Source organism: Amphibalanus amphitrite, unplaced genomic scaffold (genome assembly GCF_019059575.1).
Source record: "Amphibalanus amphitrite isolate SeventyFive unplaced genomic scaffold, NRLGWU_Aamphi_draft 000375F_arrow, whole genome shotgun sequence".
NCBI lineage: Eukaryota > Metazoa > Arthropoda > Thecostraca > Balanomorpha > Balanidae > Amphibalanus > Amphibalanus amphitrite.
Window position 1 is genome coordinate 381,744 of NW_024881869.1, and position 12,586 is coordinate 394,329.

A 12,586-nucleotide genomic window follows, 5' to 3' on the forward strand; every position below is an offset into this window, starting at 1 on the left:
CGTACTAGGCAGCACAGACATCCCCAGCTGGTTGTTCGTGGTCTCCTAAGACCAATTACCGGTTCGAGTGCGCATAGAGCCCAAACATCTTCATCGTTACCAGATAATCCACTGTGCCGTTTAGCGTCGTTCCCGTCTTTCCCTCCGGCCTGGTCAAGTGATCACTCTTCTCTCCTCCCTCAGATCATCTACACGAGCCGCACCCACTCTCAGCTGAGTCAGTTTGTGGGTGAAGTGCGCCGGTCGCCGCACGCCGATCATGTCCGTCTGGTGGCGCTGGCGTCGCGGCCCCAGCTGTGCATCAACGACTCTGTCCGGCGACTGGGCAGCGTAGGGCTCGTCAACCAGGCGTGAGTGGGGACTGGAGACCACGGAGATCACGCTGTGGGACAAAGCTGTTGGAAGGGGAGGGGTTGTTAGCTGGAGCTGAGAGAATACTGTCGGGAGGTTAGAAGAAACTGTCTAGGAAGTGGGTTGGCACTGTCAGGTGCCGGGACGGAATGGCTAGTGGCTTTGCCCGGGCTTTTAGTGTAAGGACTTCGAGACGGACTGAACGGAGTTATCGGTAGGCTTGTGTCCGTCTTTTGCGGCTGGCTGTAGTCACAGTTGGTGCATTGTATATAATCACTGGGTCATCGTACCCCTACCATCCCTCTAACCTCACTATCGATATGCTCGCCAGATGTCTGGACATGCAGAACAAGACGGGCTCGAAGGCGACCAAGGTGACCGATGGCGGCCGTGCTGAGAAGAAACAAAAGTCGACCGGCGCGTGCCCGTACAAACGCAGAGTGGACGACATGGCCGCAGAGGTGGGTCCATGTAATGGGAAACCTCCGTTCTCGTGTATATGATTCTATGAAATGGTGGCTGGGGAGGATTGTTGCGACTTGCGAGACAGTCAAGTTTTCTACATTATCTGCTTATTCACAGATGTTCTCAGCTAAAAAAATATATTCCGTTTGCAGATAAAAAAGCTTCGATGTCTTACTGAAGCCTGGCAATTGAGATACCTTGTTTGTCATATTTACGTCGGCGCGGTGGCTAGGTTTGTGGCTGGCTGATGTGGTTAACCTGATGCTCAGAATTTCTGCTTCTTTTTACCTCCCCTGGGGGAGGTAAAACAGAGCCTGTTTGTGTAGCCTGTTTTCTGCCATCACATGCTGGGCCGGTCCCGGCCGCTGAAGGGTATCCCCGCTGGTGTCCCCAGGTGCTGTCGGAGGTCAGGGACATTGAACAGCTGGTGGCTGAGGGCCGTCGCAGGAAGGCCTGTCCCTACTACGCCAGTCGGAGAGCGGTCAAACACGCTCAGGTACGTTCAACTACGCCCCAGTGACCACGCCCACCCAGTGACCACGCCTATATCGTGACCACGCCTATCTCGTGACCACGCCTATCTCGTGACTACGCCGATCTCGTGACCACGCCCATCGCGTGGCCACGCCCATACCGTGCCGTGGCTGGAATGACTTGCTGGGGGCCGATGATCTCTTTAGCGCCGTTCTAAAACTCATATAACAATACCGGAATAAATTCTGATGACGGAGCATGTTTCATGAGCTTGCACTCTCTCCGTCGCTTAAGGTAGCAAGGATCAGCGGGTTGAACCCAGACAGTCACTATAAGCTCGACATATGGCTATGAAGATCCTTTAAATGTATCTTTTTTGTTGAGCATTATTTTCGTTAACGACTACATGAAAATGCTTATACGTACACATAAAATTATCCGCCGCTCTCCGCTCTCACCCGGCTCATGTTGTCTCGGATTCTCCGGCGCTGTGCCGGACGTCTGTGGACCTTCAGTCTCCGACCGGTCCCAGGTCACGGCGAGTTCCTCCGGCTAGCGCGGTCCGCCGACGCCGTCTGACCAGCGCCTGGTGACCTCCGACGCCCGACTCAGATCGGGGCCTCCACAACCGCCCCGCTCTAATCGGGGGCCTCCGCTGCCTGACTCAAATGTGCACATCAAGTACCTAAGAGCTGCAGCAGCACTGACTGACCGACCAGGTAAAATAGCCGTGTTCGGGTCCTCCCCGGCCGTCGAGTCTTCGTTTCCGTGAGGAAAGGTGTCGTAAGACGTACCAGCGGCGCCTTGTTGGCACTTCTCAATGCTCTGACTCACGCCGCGCAGAGCGCCGATGTTTACTCTACGACGGGGCTCGTGAAACTTGGCGTGTCGATAGGCGTACTCGAAGAGGGCCGAATAAGGAAAGTGAGAGAAGTTCCGGTGCTTTTTGATGGACCACTTCGGTTTGCTGAAGAATGTGTTGATATGCGGCTTGGTGACTGCCCGACCCGACCGTGGCTCGATGGACTCGCAGTTTGTGAATCAGTGAGGCCTCCAATGTGTGAATCGCTGAGTGGCCCGGCCTGAGTGGACGCCGGAAAGGGCGGTGGCGCTGGTCAATGTTGCAGGGTGTTGCTCTGAGTGCTGCTCAGGTGTGTTGCATGTTGTCAGATGCTGCTCAGCTGCTGCTAACTGCTGCTAACTGCTACTGTTAGCTGTTCTTCGCAGATTAGTTACTGTCACAAATTGTTAATTGCTGCTAACTCACTATACAATATTGGCGAGCGCTTCTGGATGCTAACTCTGACTGTGTAGGACACTGGGAACGATCACAGACGAGAGGGAACAATGTGACGTTGCGAGGAAGGCGAAAAAGAGCGAGGTGCTCGTGCGACCGAATGTTCGAAATATTACTCCCGGATAGGGTTTACCTGCTTCATCGTGTCCCAGGTCTAGACATCCCCACGCCATCAAAATATTTCGAGAAAAATGGCTTCGGGTATTATAACTACCTAGCAGGTCAGGGATAACGCAAACCTTTATGATTGGAATAGACTACAAGGATTGAAAAATGCTGCGATGTCATAGGTTGCGCGCGGATTTTATTTACTTATTTTATTGAGGTGTTTTGGGCTGTGCTCTGATTCCAGCTCATCTAAGCGGTATTCTCTCCCGTCCACAGCTGGTGGTGGTGCCCTACAACAACTTGTTGCACGCTGGCACGCGCCAGGCCAGCGGTGTGCGGCTTACCGACAGCGTCGTTATTGTCGACGAGGCACACAACCTGCTGGAGACGATCGGTAGCATCCATACCTGTCACCTTTCGTACAGACAGGTTAGTATCTGGTAGCTGTCAGCGCCGATGATCACTGCAGTCCGGGCCCCCTAAAACCTCGAATGATCGTCATCTATAGCCGTCAGCAGTCGTCCAGACAAGCTAGTTTCCACGTTTGTGCCAAACGATATTTAGTGACTTTCCAATAACTGTTTTCCTCAAAAAAGATTTTGACATCTTATAACTAATTTTGACAGTTCAACCTCATTAAGAGTTGATTACCTACGTTAATCGCCGATGTTATGTCAGAATGCACCTTGCACATTACGCATCATATCAGCTATCGCGCATATTTTTTGCGAGGAATAACATTGCATGTCAGACAGACGTAACTTTCCTCCACAGCAATGTGTCTCCAATAATGTTAAGTTTCTGTTTTCGTTTCTCAGGTGTCTGAGGCTTTGGAGCAGCTCAATCACTACATCGAGACGTACAAGAAGAGGTTCTCGCCAAAGAACCTTCTCTATCTTCGGCAGCTGCTGCATGTGCACAAAGGAATCATCAAATTGGTCGGTATGTATATTGTATATTACATAATTAGGGTGCGCATGGGATATCATGTAAGGACACAAATCAAGCTTTTGAACGACGATATTGATATTTGTGTCTGCCAGTAGAAACTCTGCTTCCGCGTATACCTACATTATTGCCAACATAATTGCTTTTGTGACGGTGAATGGCGGAGAACGCTTGTGGCGAAATGAATCGATTCGCAATATAGGATAGGATTATATTCGACTTCTACTTTGCGTTTTTTTTTTTTTTTGCCCTCATCAGAGCACTGCTGTATTCACCTTCGTGTTTCTGCACCCCATTTGTCATACTAGCTTTGCCATGGGCTATCTATGTAACGTATGGATAGATTGGAGTTTGGACATGGTACTTGTGTTGTTCCGTCGGCTGCACACTTCTGGTACCATTGCACATACGCGCATTGGTTTGGTTCACCACAGACAGCACCACGAAGACGATGCCGCCCGGCTCCGAACAGACCAAGGTGCTGTTGCTGAACGACTTCCTCTGCGGCGCCACCATCGACAACCTCAACATGCGGAAGCTGCTGCTGTTCGCGGATAAAAGCCGACTCGTTCAGAAGGTTAGTGTACACTCCTGACTTAATGAACGGTGCACTAGCCTGCTTGTTTTTCTATATGTGTTCCACCAATTAACTTTTAATTTTATCTCTGGCAATTTGGGATATTTAGCAGAAGCTTTATTGCATAGTACCATATCTGCAGAGCTTGGCTGTGTTTTGGCCTGACGTTATCGTTATTTGCTATGCTGTTACACTCCAGAAAATTTGTCATCTAAGGACAAGAAAAGTGCACGCATCACCGTGCCGTGGCCCTCACCTCATGATCACCTCAAATGTTCAGAAAGCGTAGCCAACCACCAAACATGTATGAATCTATGCGCCCGTAGCCATGTCCTAAGCCTGGCACCCATCTACCTCCCCAGCTGCGGGGCTGCTGGAAGAAGCGGCAGGTGACGGCCGCGCCGGTGACCACCGGCCGGTCCGCCGTCTCGCAGTTTCTGCGGGAGATCCAGCAGCCGGTCAGTGACCAGGCGCAGGCCACAGGTGGGTGAAACCGGCCCAGAACGGCTCGTGATAGGGGGGGGGGGGGGTGAGTGGGGTTTCAATTGGAGACGGACTGTCCCGTGACTGTTTCTTGTCGTGGCGACAGAATATTTGATTTTTTACAGGGAATATGGCTGGTGTGATTGTATCAAAATTGAATGTGGTGATATTGTGGCTTTTTTGTGTGGTCCGAAACGTTAGTTGATCGATACCAGTCTAACCCGCTCCCGATATGTCGTCGTTTGGAATTGACTTGCACGCCTATAAGAATTTTCGGTGTTTTTGTTTTGTTGGGTTAGGCCCCAGGCCCTTTCGATCCAATTAGACTTTTTCAGAGCTCCGGGAGGATGCTAGGAATTATGGGGAGATATTGGTCTGGGCGGGCACCCTAGTGAGTCGCCGGGACTGAGTCTGTCCAGAGGACAGGTCGACCAGCCCCCTAAGTACTCACTGCACCCGGCTACAGTGGTGTGCTCCCTCGGGAGCAGCGGTCCGCTCCAAGGGAGACAAAGAGATAAAGGTGACCGCCCGCATGAGATAAAGGTGCCTGTCCAGTCCGGAGGGGGGGGGGGGGTTGAGGCGTGTAGGAGAAGGATTTCAGCATCCTGAGGATGGAAACGACGGAACGGAGGGTTTCAGTGCTAGTCCACCACATCCACAACATCCACAATCCACATCTGCCGACCGCTCCTCGCGTATATACAGCCGGTCCCTGGGTACCCATTTGACGTGGTTTCCGTATTTATCATCAGCTGCTCATCATACGTGCCACTGTGAATAGTGAAGATGTCTCATTTCCTCTGCAGCGGAGCAGCAGCCCGAGGCGCCGGCCGAGACTCGCACCTCTGATATGCCGCTGATGGCCACACTGCAGCTCATCAGCGCCCTCTCTGATCCCGACCGCGACTGTCGGCTGCTTATCTCCACCACCAGGGCGGAGCCACCTACCATCAAATATCTGCCGCTCAATGCGGCCGCGCAGTTCACCGATATCGTGAAAGAGGCACGGTAAGTAGAAATGACACATCACAATGCATAATGTGTTTCATAAAGTGGTATCACACAATTCAGTTATACCCGATTAATTCCACTTTAGTGCAGTAGGGCAGGATTGCATCCAGCATCTTTTTCACAATTACTCTGTGATAACCGTGATCTATTCCCCACTTCTGCACGATTTGCGGTGGTAAACGTCAGACCGGTGGTAACCATGACTGCCTCCCGCATAACTATACATAGACCCGTGGTGGCCAGCCACACCCTTGGTAACAGAACAGTAGACTTCCAATCATTGCCCTCCCACACAGCGCGGTGGTGCTGGCCGGCGGCACGATGCAGCCCGTCTCCGAGTTCCGCGACCAGCTGCTGGTGGCCGCCGGCGCCGCGCCCTCCCGGGTCACTGTGTTCAGCTGCGGCCACGTGGTGCCCTCCGATCAGCTGCTCACCCTCAGTTTGGCGGCCGGGCCGTCCGGCGCAGAGCTGCTGTTTAACTACCAGAACCGGGCCCTGCCGGCCACTGTGAGTGTCGCTCGACGAGCCGCCGGTGCGCCTCCTGCTGAATGTTATGTAGTAAATGTGTACGTAATGTTACCTTTTCTCAAGCTGTTAATGTCAGCAGGTTTGATAATCCATCGAAGTTGTTTCATTTACGGTAGCTTTATGAGCTAGTAAAAACTTAATACGAATATGTGCATGAGTTCTTATTTACTGCATAGCCTAGTAAATACGGACGAATTTTGTATTAAGCTCTCAATTGTTATCCGTTTGCAATGTGCATTTAATGTGCCTATTACTCCATATTCATGTCTTTTGCGGTAACGTGCATCAGCCTTGATAATGACGTCGCCAAATTAAGCGACAGCGGCTCACCCGTTACCAATGTCTGTCCAGCTGGTGTTGTCTGCTGGCTGATCCCTACCTGCCACCACCCGTGTCCACAGATGAGCGAGCTGGGACGGGTGCTGGTGAGCCTCTGCACCCTGGTGCCGGCGGGGGTGATCTGTTTCCTGCCCTCGTACGACTACGCCGCCGCCACCATCGCCCATCTGACCTCCACAGGAGCCATGGACAGGATCGCGGCCAAGAAACAGGTACGGTGGGATAATGGTGGTGTGTTAGGGTTACTGGTTGGTTGGAGGGGGTGATAGGTATTGGGTAGTCGACCTGCTTCCGTAGAAAAAAATATACGGATGCCTTACGCATTTTTAAGCTTGAAAGCCCGTCTGGTACGCTAAAATCTTCATTTGCTCGCACAATGCTTTAGAAGACCTGGTATTGATGACCAAACCAACCCAGTGTGTCCCTGACAACACTGAATAGTGAATACCATGCATCCCACTGTTGGTTTCGACACCGATGTAGGAAATTCGCTCGTCAATAGCCCTGGTAGTTGACACCATACCTCTCATCTTGCTTGACATCATTGTGCCCCACCCGGTTAGTACTGATCGATGTTAACGCCACCCGTTTGTCCTAACACCAGCCCCCTCCCCCCTCTCCGTCCATAGGTGTTCCGGGAGCCGCGTCAGGCCAACCGGGCCGACGCCGTGCTGTCCCAGTACTCTGCCGCGGCCAGGGGGACCGGCCGGCGGTCCACGGGGCCCTCCGGAGCCATACTCTTCTGTGTCGTCGGTGAGCCGGGACGCTGAGCTTTGCTGTTTATGATGCTAACTTTGGGAAACTTGGATCAAAATCGCCATTTGCATTTACATTTTTTTTCTTCTGAAATATTGCGTAGCCTTGATTTGCAAATAATCGCGGGTAGAAGTTTCGGGCTGGAGTCCATATTCAGGTCAAGCACGATTTTCCCACTTTTTTCGCTCTTTATTAATTATTATGCACGGCTAATTCTCTTTCATGTTACAGGCGGTAAGATGAGTGAGGGCATCAACTTCAGTGACGACCTGGGTCGCTGCGTGGTGGTGGTCGGCCTCCCCTACCCCAACGCCCGATCTCCGGAGCTCGTGGAGAAAATGAACTTCCTTGACGCCAACGTGGTACGTTTTACCTACCGTCATACTTCGGGTAGGGTAGGTATAAAGTAAACCCATTGTATGACAGATCCTAATCGTGGTTGAATCTGCACCTCTGTCCACACCTCGAGCCGAGCCGGGGAAGAATTGACTATGTACACCATATCAGTTTTCCCCTTCAATTGGCGTCGTGCTCTTGGTCGTGCTTATTACATGCTAGGATTTATAAACGGAAGTGTGTCGCTCTCCCTTTGTACTTTGTGTCATTTAGCACACCCCAGTTCTCACGGTGTGTGCACCGTTTTCAGAAGCGCTCTGAGGATGGTCGAACGGCCGGCCAAATCCTCTACGAGAATCTCTGTATGAAGGCGGTCAACCAGTCGATCGGACGCGCCATTCGGCACAAGTGAGCGACGAACGCCGGGGCTTGGTATTGTGCTTGGACGTTGGTGCTGTTTCCATTCTTATCCTCTCTTTTTATCATTATACATGCTCTTATTGTTTGTCTTAAAAGCGTTTTTGACATCAGCCGAGGGACATGCACAGTGTGTAGCGGTGTCTACCAATTATAAAAACAATGGCGGTGATTTAGCGACAGTGATGGGAATAAGTAATTATTTTAATCGTGATTCCCGATTTGAACCAACCCAATGGTGCGCTATAACGTCTATCTACACATCAAATGCCTAAATCAATCCGATCATCCGACAAACGGGGTGAAAAGCGACATACTCTGCTAAGTGCTAACTACGCTTAAACCCCACCTGAGTCCTGACCTGACCTGACCTCGGTCCCAGGAACGACTACGCCTGTGTGGTGCTGTGTGACGCGCGCTACAGCCGGGCCAGCACGGTGGCCGGTCTTCCCGAGTGGATACGAAGACAGATGGGACACCACGCCAAGTTCGGGCCCGCCTTCGGGCAGATCCGTCAGGTGGGTTCACACTGTCTCGCCGAGAGTCGGCGAGTGGCGACCGTGTCTTGCGCTGGTGCCTCAGATTCTTGATATAATTGCGCATTACCTCATTCAGAGCTTTAGCCTCATTGGAGCTGTGTTTTTTATGTTGCACTGGGAGATTTACTGGTAGATTGTGGGGTGCACCTAGGTTCCTATTACACTTGGCAGAAAATAATACCTGGGCTTATCTCTCTAAGGCCTTGTCGGAGAAACGGCAAGCCTGGTGAGATAGCGTCACGTCGATATGGCGGGACGTGTCATCTGGTCGGTCGTATGACGGTCGTGTTTTCCATTTTCCTCCACTATAAATTGCCGTTATCTCTTTCCCGTGCTCAGATGTATCTCACGTCAAAGTCGCGGGGCTTATGTGGAATTATGTGCGCGCTACCGATAGTGTCTCGTCTGTAGTCTACGCCCTGCCTAGTGTGTCTTGTCTTTCACTTAGCGATGTCAGGAAACGTGTCTTGATATTGTTCTCTTCTAGCCATAATATGTTGTGGCCCGTTATATATTGACCTCCGTAACTCGTTTTTGTTTGCAGTTCTTCAAGAAAATGCAGGAAAAGTTTCCTTCGTCCTAAAGAGCTACAAACACACCTGGAGGAAAACGATTGTCGAGGTTTCGTCCCCGTGAATTTTTCAAACGGGTAAAGCCAACATCTATCTGTGGTCGGGCAGCGTCGTACTGTGTTTATCTGTACCTTGTTTAAGACTCAAGAGCTATTGAATGTGTATACGCTGCGAATGTTGAATAAAAATATTGGATATTCTAAGCGCAAGACCTAGCAAGTTGTGTTACGTCATTGTCATGATGTGCTAATTGTTCCTCCGGTATGCTTTTCAGTGTTCAGACTCTTTCGCATAGAAGTCTTGAAGGAAGCTCCAGCAGGTTGAGTGGGTAGGATGTGGGCCTCTCCGTTGTCAGGGTGAGTAGGATTCATTTCGGATGAGGCCACGTCGACACGGGGATGCCAGCTGTCCACGCTGGACTCCCCTGTGCTACTTGTAAGAAAATTAGCTGGAATGTTTGCATGAACGGATTGACAGAGCCGGAGCCCACGGTGAGCACTGGGTGTGTTGCGTAGGCTCCATCCGTGCAATCCGCTCGGCTATCCGTGTGATGGGCTCCGGCCGCTCCCTCCAACCGCACTTCAGCCCCGTCATTAGTCTACGACTCGTAATGTGTCGATGGCCGAAGCGACTCGAATCCAGGCTGAGTTAGAGTTGCCTCTCACTACCGTGAGACCGTCCAAAGCCTCGGGACGGAACCTCGCGACGGACAAAGTGAACATTTGATCCTTAGCACGGGAAGATCGAATCAGCTTTCATAGCACTGCTCCTAGCTCCCAGCGAGCAATTACATTGACAAATCGAAGATGCGGGCGTGCTCCCCTAGAAGTAAAATCTCAAAATTAATTAAACTTTCGGATAAAAACTCCCTCGCCCTACTGAGGCTCCTGACAAGGACGACGGAAGCCGCATATAGCCGCGTAATATTTCGAGCATAGCCACCTAACTAATGGAATTTTATTTTCATGCATACCCAGACCCTAAAAAGTGCAATACAATCGAATAGAATAGAGGTTACGGATTGAGGACGGTCAACAAAGGACCTGTAGGAATCCGGTCATCTATTTCTTCCGTACGTCAACCATGTAGCTCTCTAGCTCATCCTGGCACCGCATGCTTAGTCAGTCCGCAGGGTATACTTCCTGTTCGCCCAGGGGCGCGGGAACTACGTTCAGACTGGGGGGGGGGGAGGGGGCACACCATAATAGAGATCAACCTAGGGTACCCCCAAATCTAGTTTACTCACCGGTTTTAGGCGACTTATTTTTCATCCCTTGACTTTTTCAATAAAAAAAAACATTTGCAAAAAAGTGTGGTATTCCGTCTCAAAGCTGTGGGGGCATCGCCCCCACGGCCCCAGAGTTGGGGGGCAAGCTCCCCCCACTGCCCCCCGTCTCCCGCGCCTATGTCAATGTGCTCGCCCACAGCTTGTCGAGATGATTTTTGAATGTGTTCAAGTTTGGTGCCGCGACGGCATCTGCAGGGAGACTAGCAGGGAGACTGTTCCAGCCAGTTCCCGCGACCAGCTGTCAACAATGCGGTGACAGAAAGAGGTCTGGCGAAGATGTGAGTTCACTCGTTGTTGCCTATCGAAAAAATTAAGGCGCCAACTTTACATAGCCTTGGAGTCCTTGGACAGAAGGTTTCAGTTCGCCAGTCAATAGTCACAGTAATCATTTAGCTGTACTGTTCTTTAACAGCACCGGGGCGCGTGGTCACAGTTCCTGCGCTATTTCGACAAAATACTTGAGCTAGGCGCATTCAATACTATTGGCCTGTTCCAGCGCCTCCAGAAGAAATTCTTGACTGGAGGCTCTACCAGAGGTTTTACTGGAGGCGCTGGAACGCAATCTGGAGATTTCTGGAGATTGGCGTCATAGATACCAAAAGAATGACGATTGTTCTCTCTTGAAACGCAAAATTTGTTTTCAATTTTAGTTAAAAAGATAAATAAAATTATAGCAATGTAATTTTCTTTTCATTCAAGTTGTAAAATAATCAGTCAAATGTCCTTTGTTTACATTCGTGATTGTCACATGTGCACCATAATTGTAGACCAGAGCCTCCAGAGAAATTTGGACCTCTCAACTCTCTGGAGGCTACTGGAGGTTTCTGGAGCTTTGGCGAGAGCTTTCTGGAGCTTTCTGGAGGCGCTGGAACGCTCTCTGGAGGATTCTAGAGCTTTCTGGAGCTTTCTGGAGGTTTCTGGAGGCGCTGGAACAGGCCCTATGCTAATGTTGTAGGCACTCGCCTTTCTTTCGGTTCTCCCGCGGGTTATCGCCAGGGGGAGGCACTCGCCTTGGCCGTAGGGGAGACCCGGGAGGTATGGGCCGGTTTTGTGCAAAGGCAATTTTCTTCCAGTGGGCAGTGGCTACACCCGGTTTTTCACTCTGTGCACGTGAAATTGCCTTTCGTCTGCAAAGTGTGCCTGATATTAGGCATCTGGGATCAACTATTTTGTCTCGAGATAACTTTCAATAAATCATGTGCCTTTTCGATCCATCAAAATACACCGGGAGGTATGGGCCATGGCCCGGGAGGCATGGGCCGGTGCCATGTTCATATTCTTTTCTCGACAATGAGAATAATACTCGTAGCTGGTTTCGACCTTGATCTCTCTTAGAGCCCAGGAACCGCATAAGCGGCCAACAGCTTACTTTATGGAGGTCACTTGGGCCCATATGTATTTTGGTTAACTCAATCATGCACCATGAAATAAGATCAATAATATTTTTCCGTTCGAATGAAATTTGAAGTTAAATTTTCCACCTTGCGCGACAAAAATAAAACTTATTGACGGGGACATTCAATGAAAGCATCTTCTTTATTTATTTAGGATCAACGGGGTGGGTGGCCCGAACCTCCCGGTTAGGACGCCAGAATGTGCGTAGCATCTCAGCTCATAATCTTTCATGAAAGCTTCAAATTGTCTATCCAGTCATAATTTTCATGCTTTAAACTTTATGTTGGCGATGGTCTGACATCATAAAACGAGCGTTCAAATTTATTACGATTTTTTTTTTTTGTATTCACCGTATTTTACTCGAAGAGGGCAAAAACACTTCGTCACCGCTCATTGCCAAAGAAGACTGAGGATGATTTTGAAAATCGCGTGGGTTGTATAATGGAATGGCTGTTACCAGTTAATGCCGTCAAATGTGTAAAAATACGCAACACTTCTTCACAACTGCGATGGCCCATACCTCCAGGAGGCCCATACCTCCCGGGTTTCCCCTATATGGGCCAGAATGTCTAATGATTTCTGCCATGTTGTGTATACCAAAGTCTTGAAAAGTTGATCACTGCAATCAAACTGCAAGCATGAAGCAGCAGCACTTTTGAGTAGTGTACCTCTCACTAAACTGCACCTCTGCTACCGTACATG

General features: G+C 50.4%; 1 protein-coding gene across 2 annotated transcripts in view; it reads left to right on the forward strand.

Moving 5' to 3' along the window:
- The window catches only part of LOC122389869 (ATP-dependent DNA helicase DDX11-like), a 28,468-nt gene that overhangs the window by 2,379 nt on the left and 13,503 nt on the right, over nucleotides 1-12,586 (forward strand). Inside the window, exons 4-18 of one of the 2 annotated variants that reach the window (XM_043382330.1) lie at nucleotides 184-350; nucleotides 683-812; nucleotides 1,211-1,312; nucleotides 2,972-3,124; nucleotides 3,514-3,637; nucleotides 4,078-4,220; nucleotides 4,583-4,703; nucleotides 5,510-5,711; nucleotides 6,011-6,221; nucleotides 6,644-6,793; nucleotides 7,211-7,334; nucleotides 7,569-7,699; nucleotides 7,984-8,081; nucleotides 8,473-8,608; nucleotides 9,174-9,557. In XM_043382330.1, the coding sequence (XP_043238265.1) occupies nucleotides 184-350; nucleotides 683-812; nucleotides 1,211-1,312; nucleotides 2,972-3,124; nucleotides 3,514-3,637; nucleotides 4,078-4,220; nucleotides 4,583-4,703; nucleotides 5,510-5,711; nucleotides 6,011-6,221; nucleotides 6,644-6,793; nucleotides 7,211-7,334; nucleotides 7,569-7,699; nucleotides 7,984-8,081; nucleotides 8,473-8,608; nucleotides 9,174-9,212 (2,031 nt within the window). In that variant the 3' untranslated portion in view covers nucleotides 9,213-9,557. The remainder of the gene's footprint in view (nucleotides 1-183; nucleotides 351-682; nucleotides 813-1,210; nucleotides 1,313-2,971; nucleotides 3,125-3,513; nucleotides 3,638-4,077; nucleotides 4,221-4,582; nucleotides 4,704-5,509; nucleotides 5,712-6,010; nucleotides 6,222-6,643; nucleotides 6,794-7,210; nucleotides 7,335-7,568; nucleotides 7,700-7,983; nucleotides 8,082-8,472; nucleotides 8,609-9,173; nucleotides 9,558-12,586) is intronic. The other variant, XM_043382329.1, reaches the window with a different exon arrangement.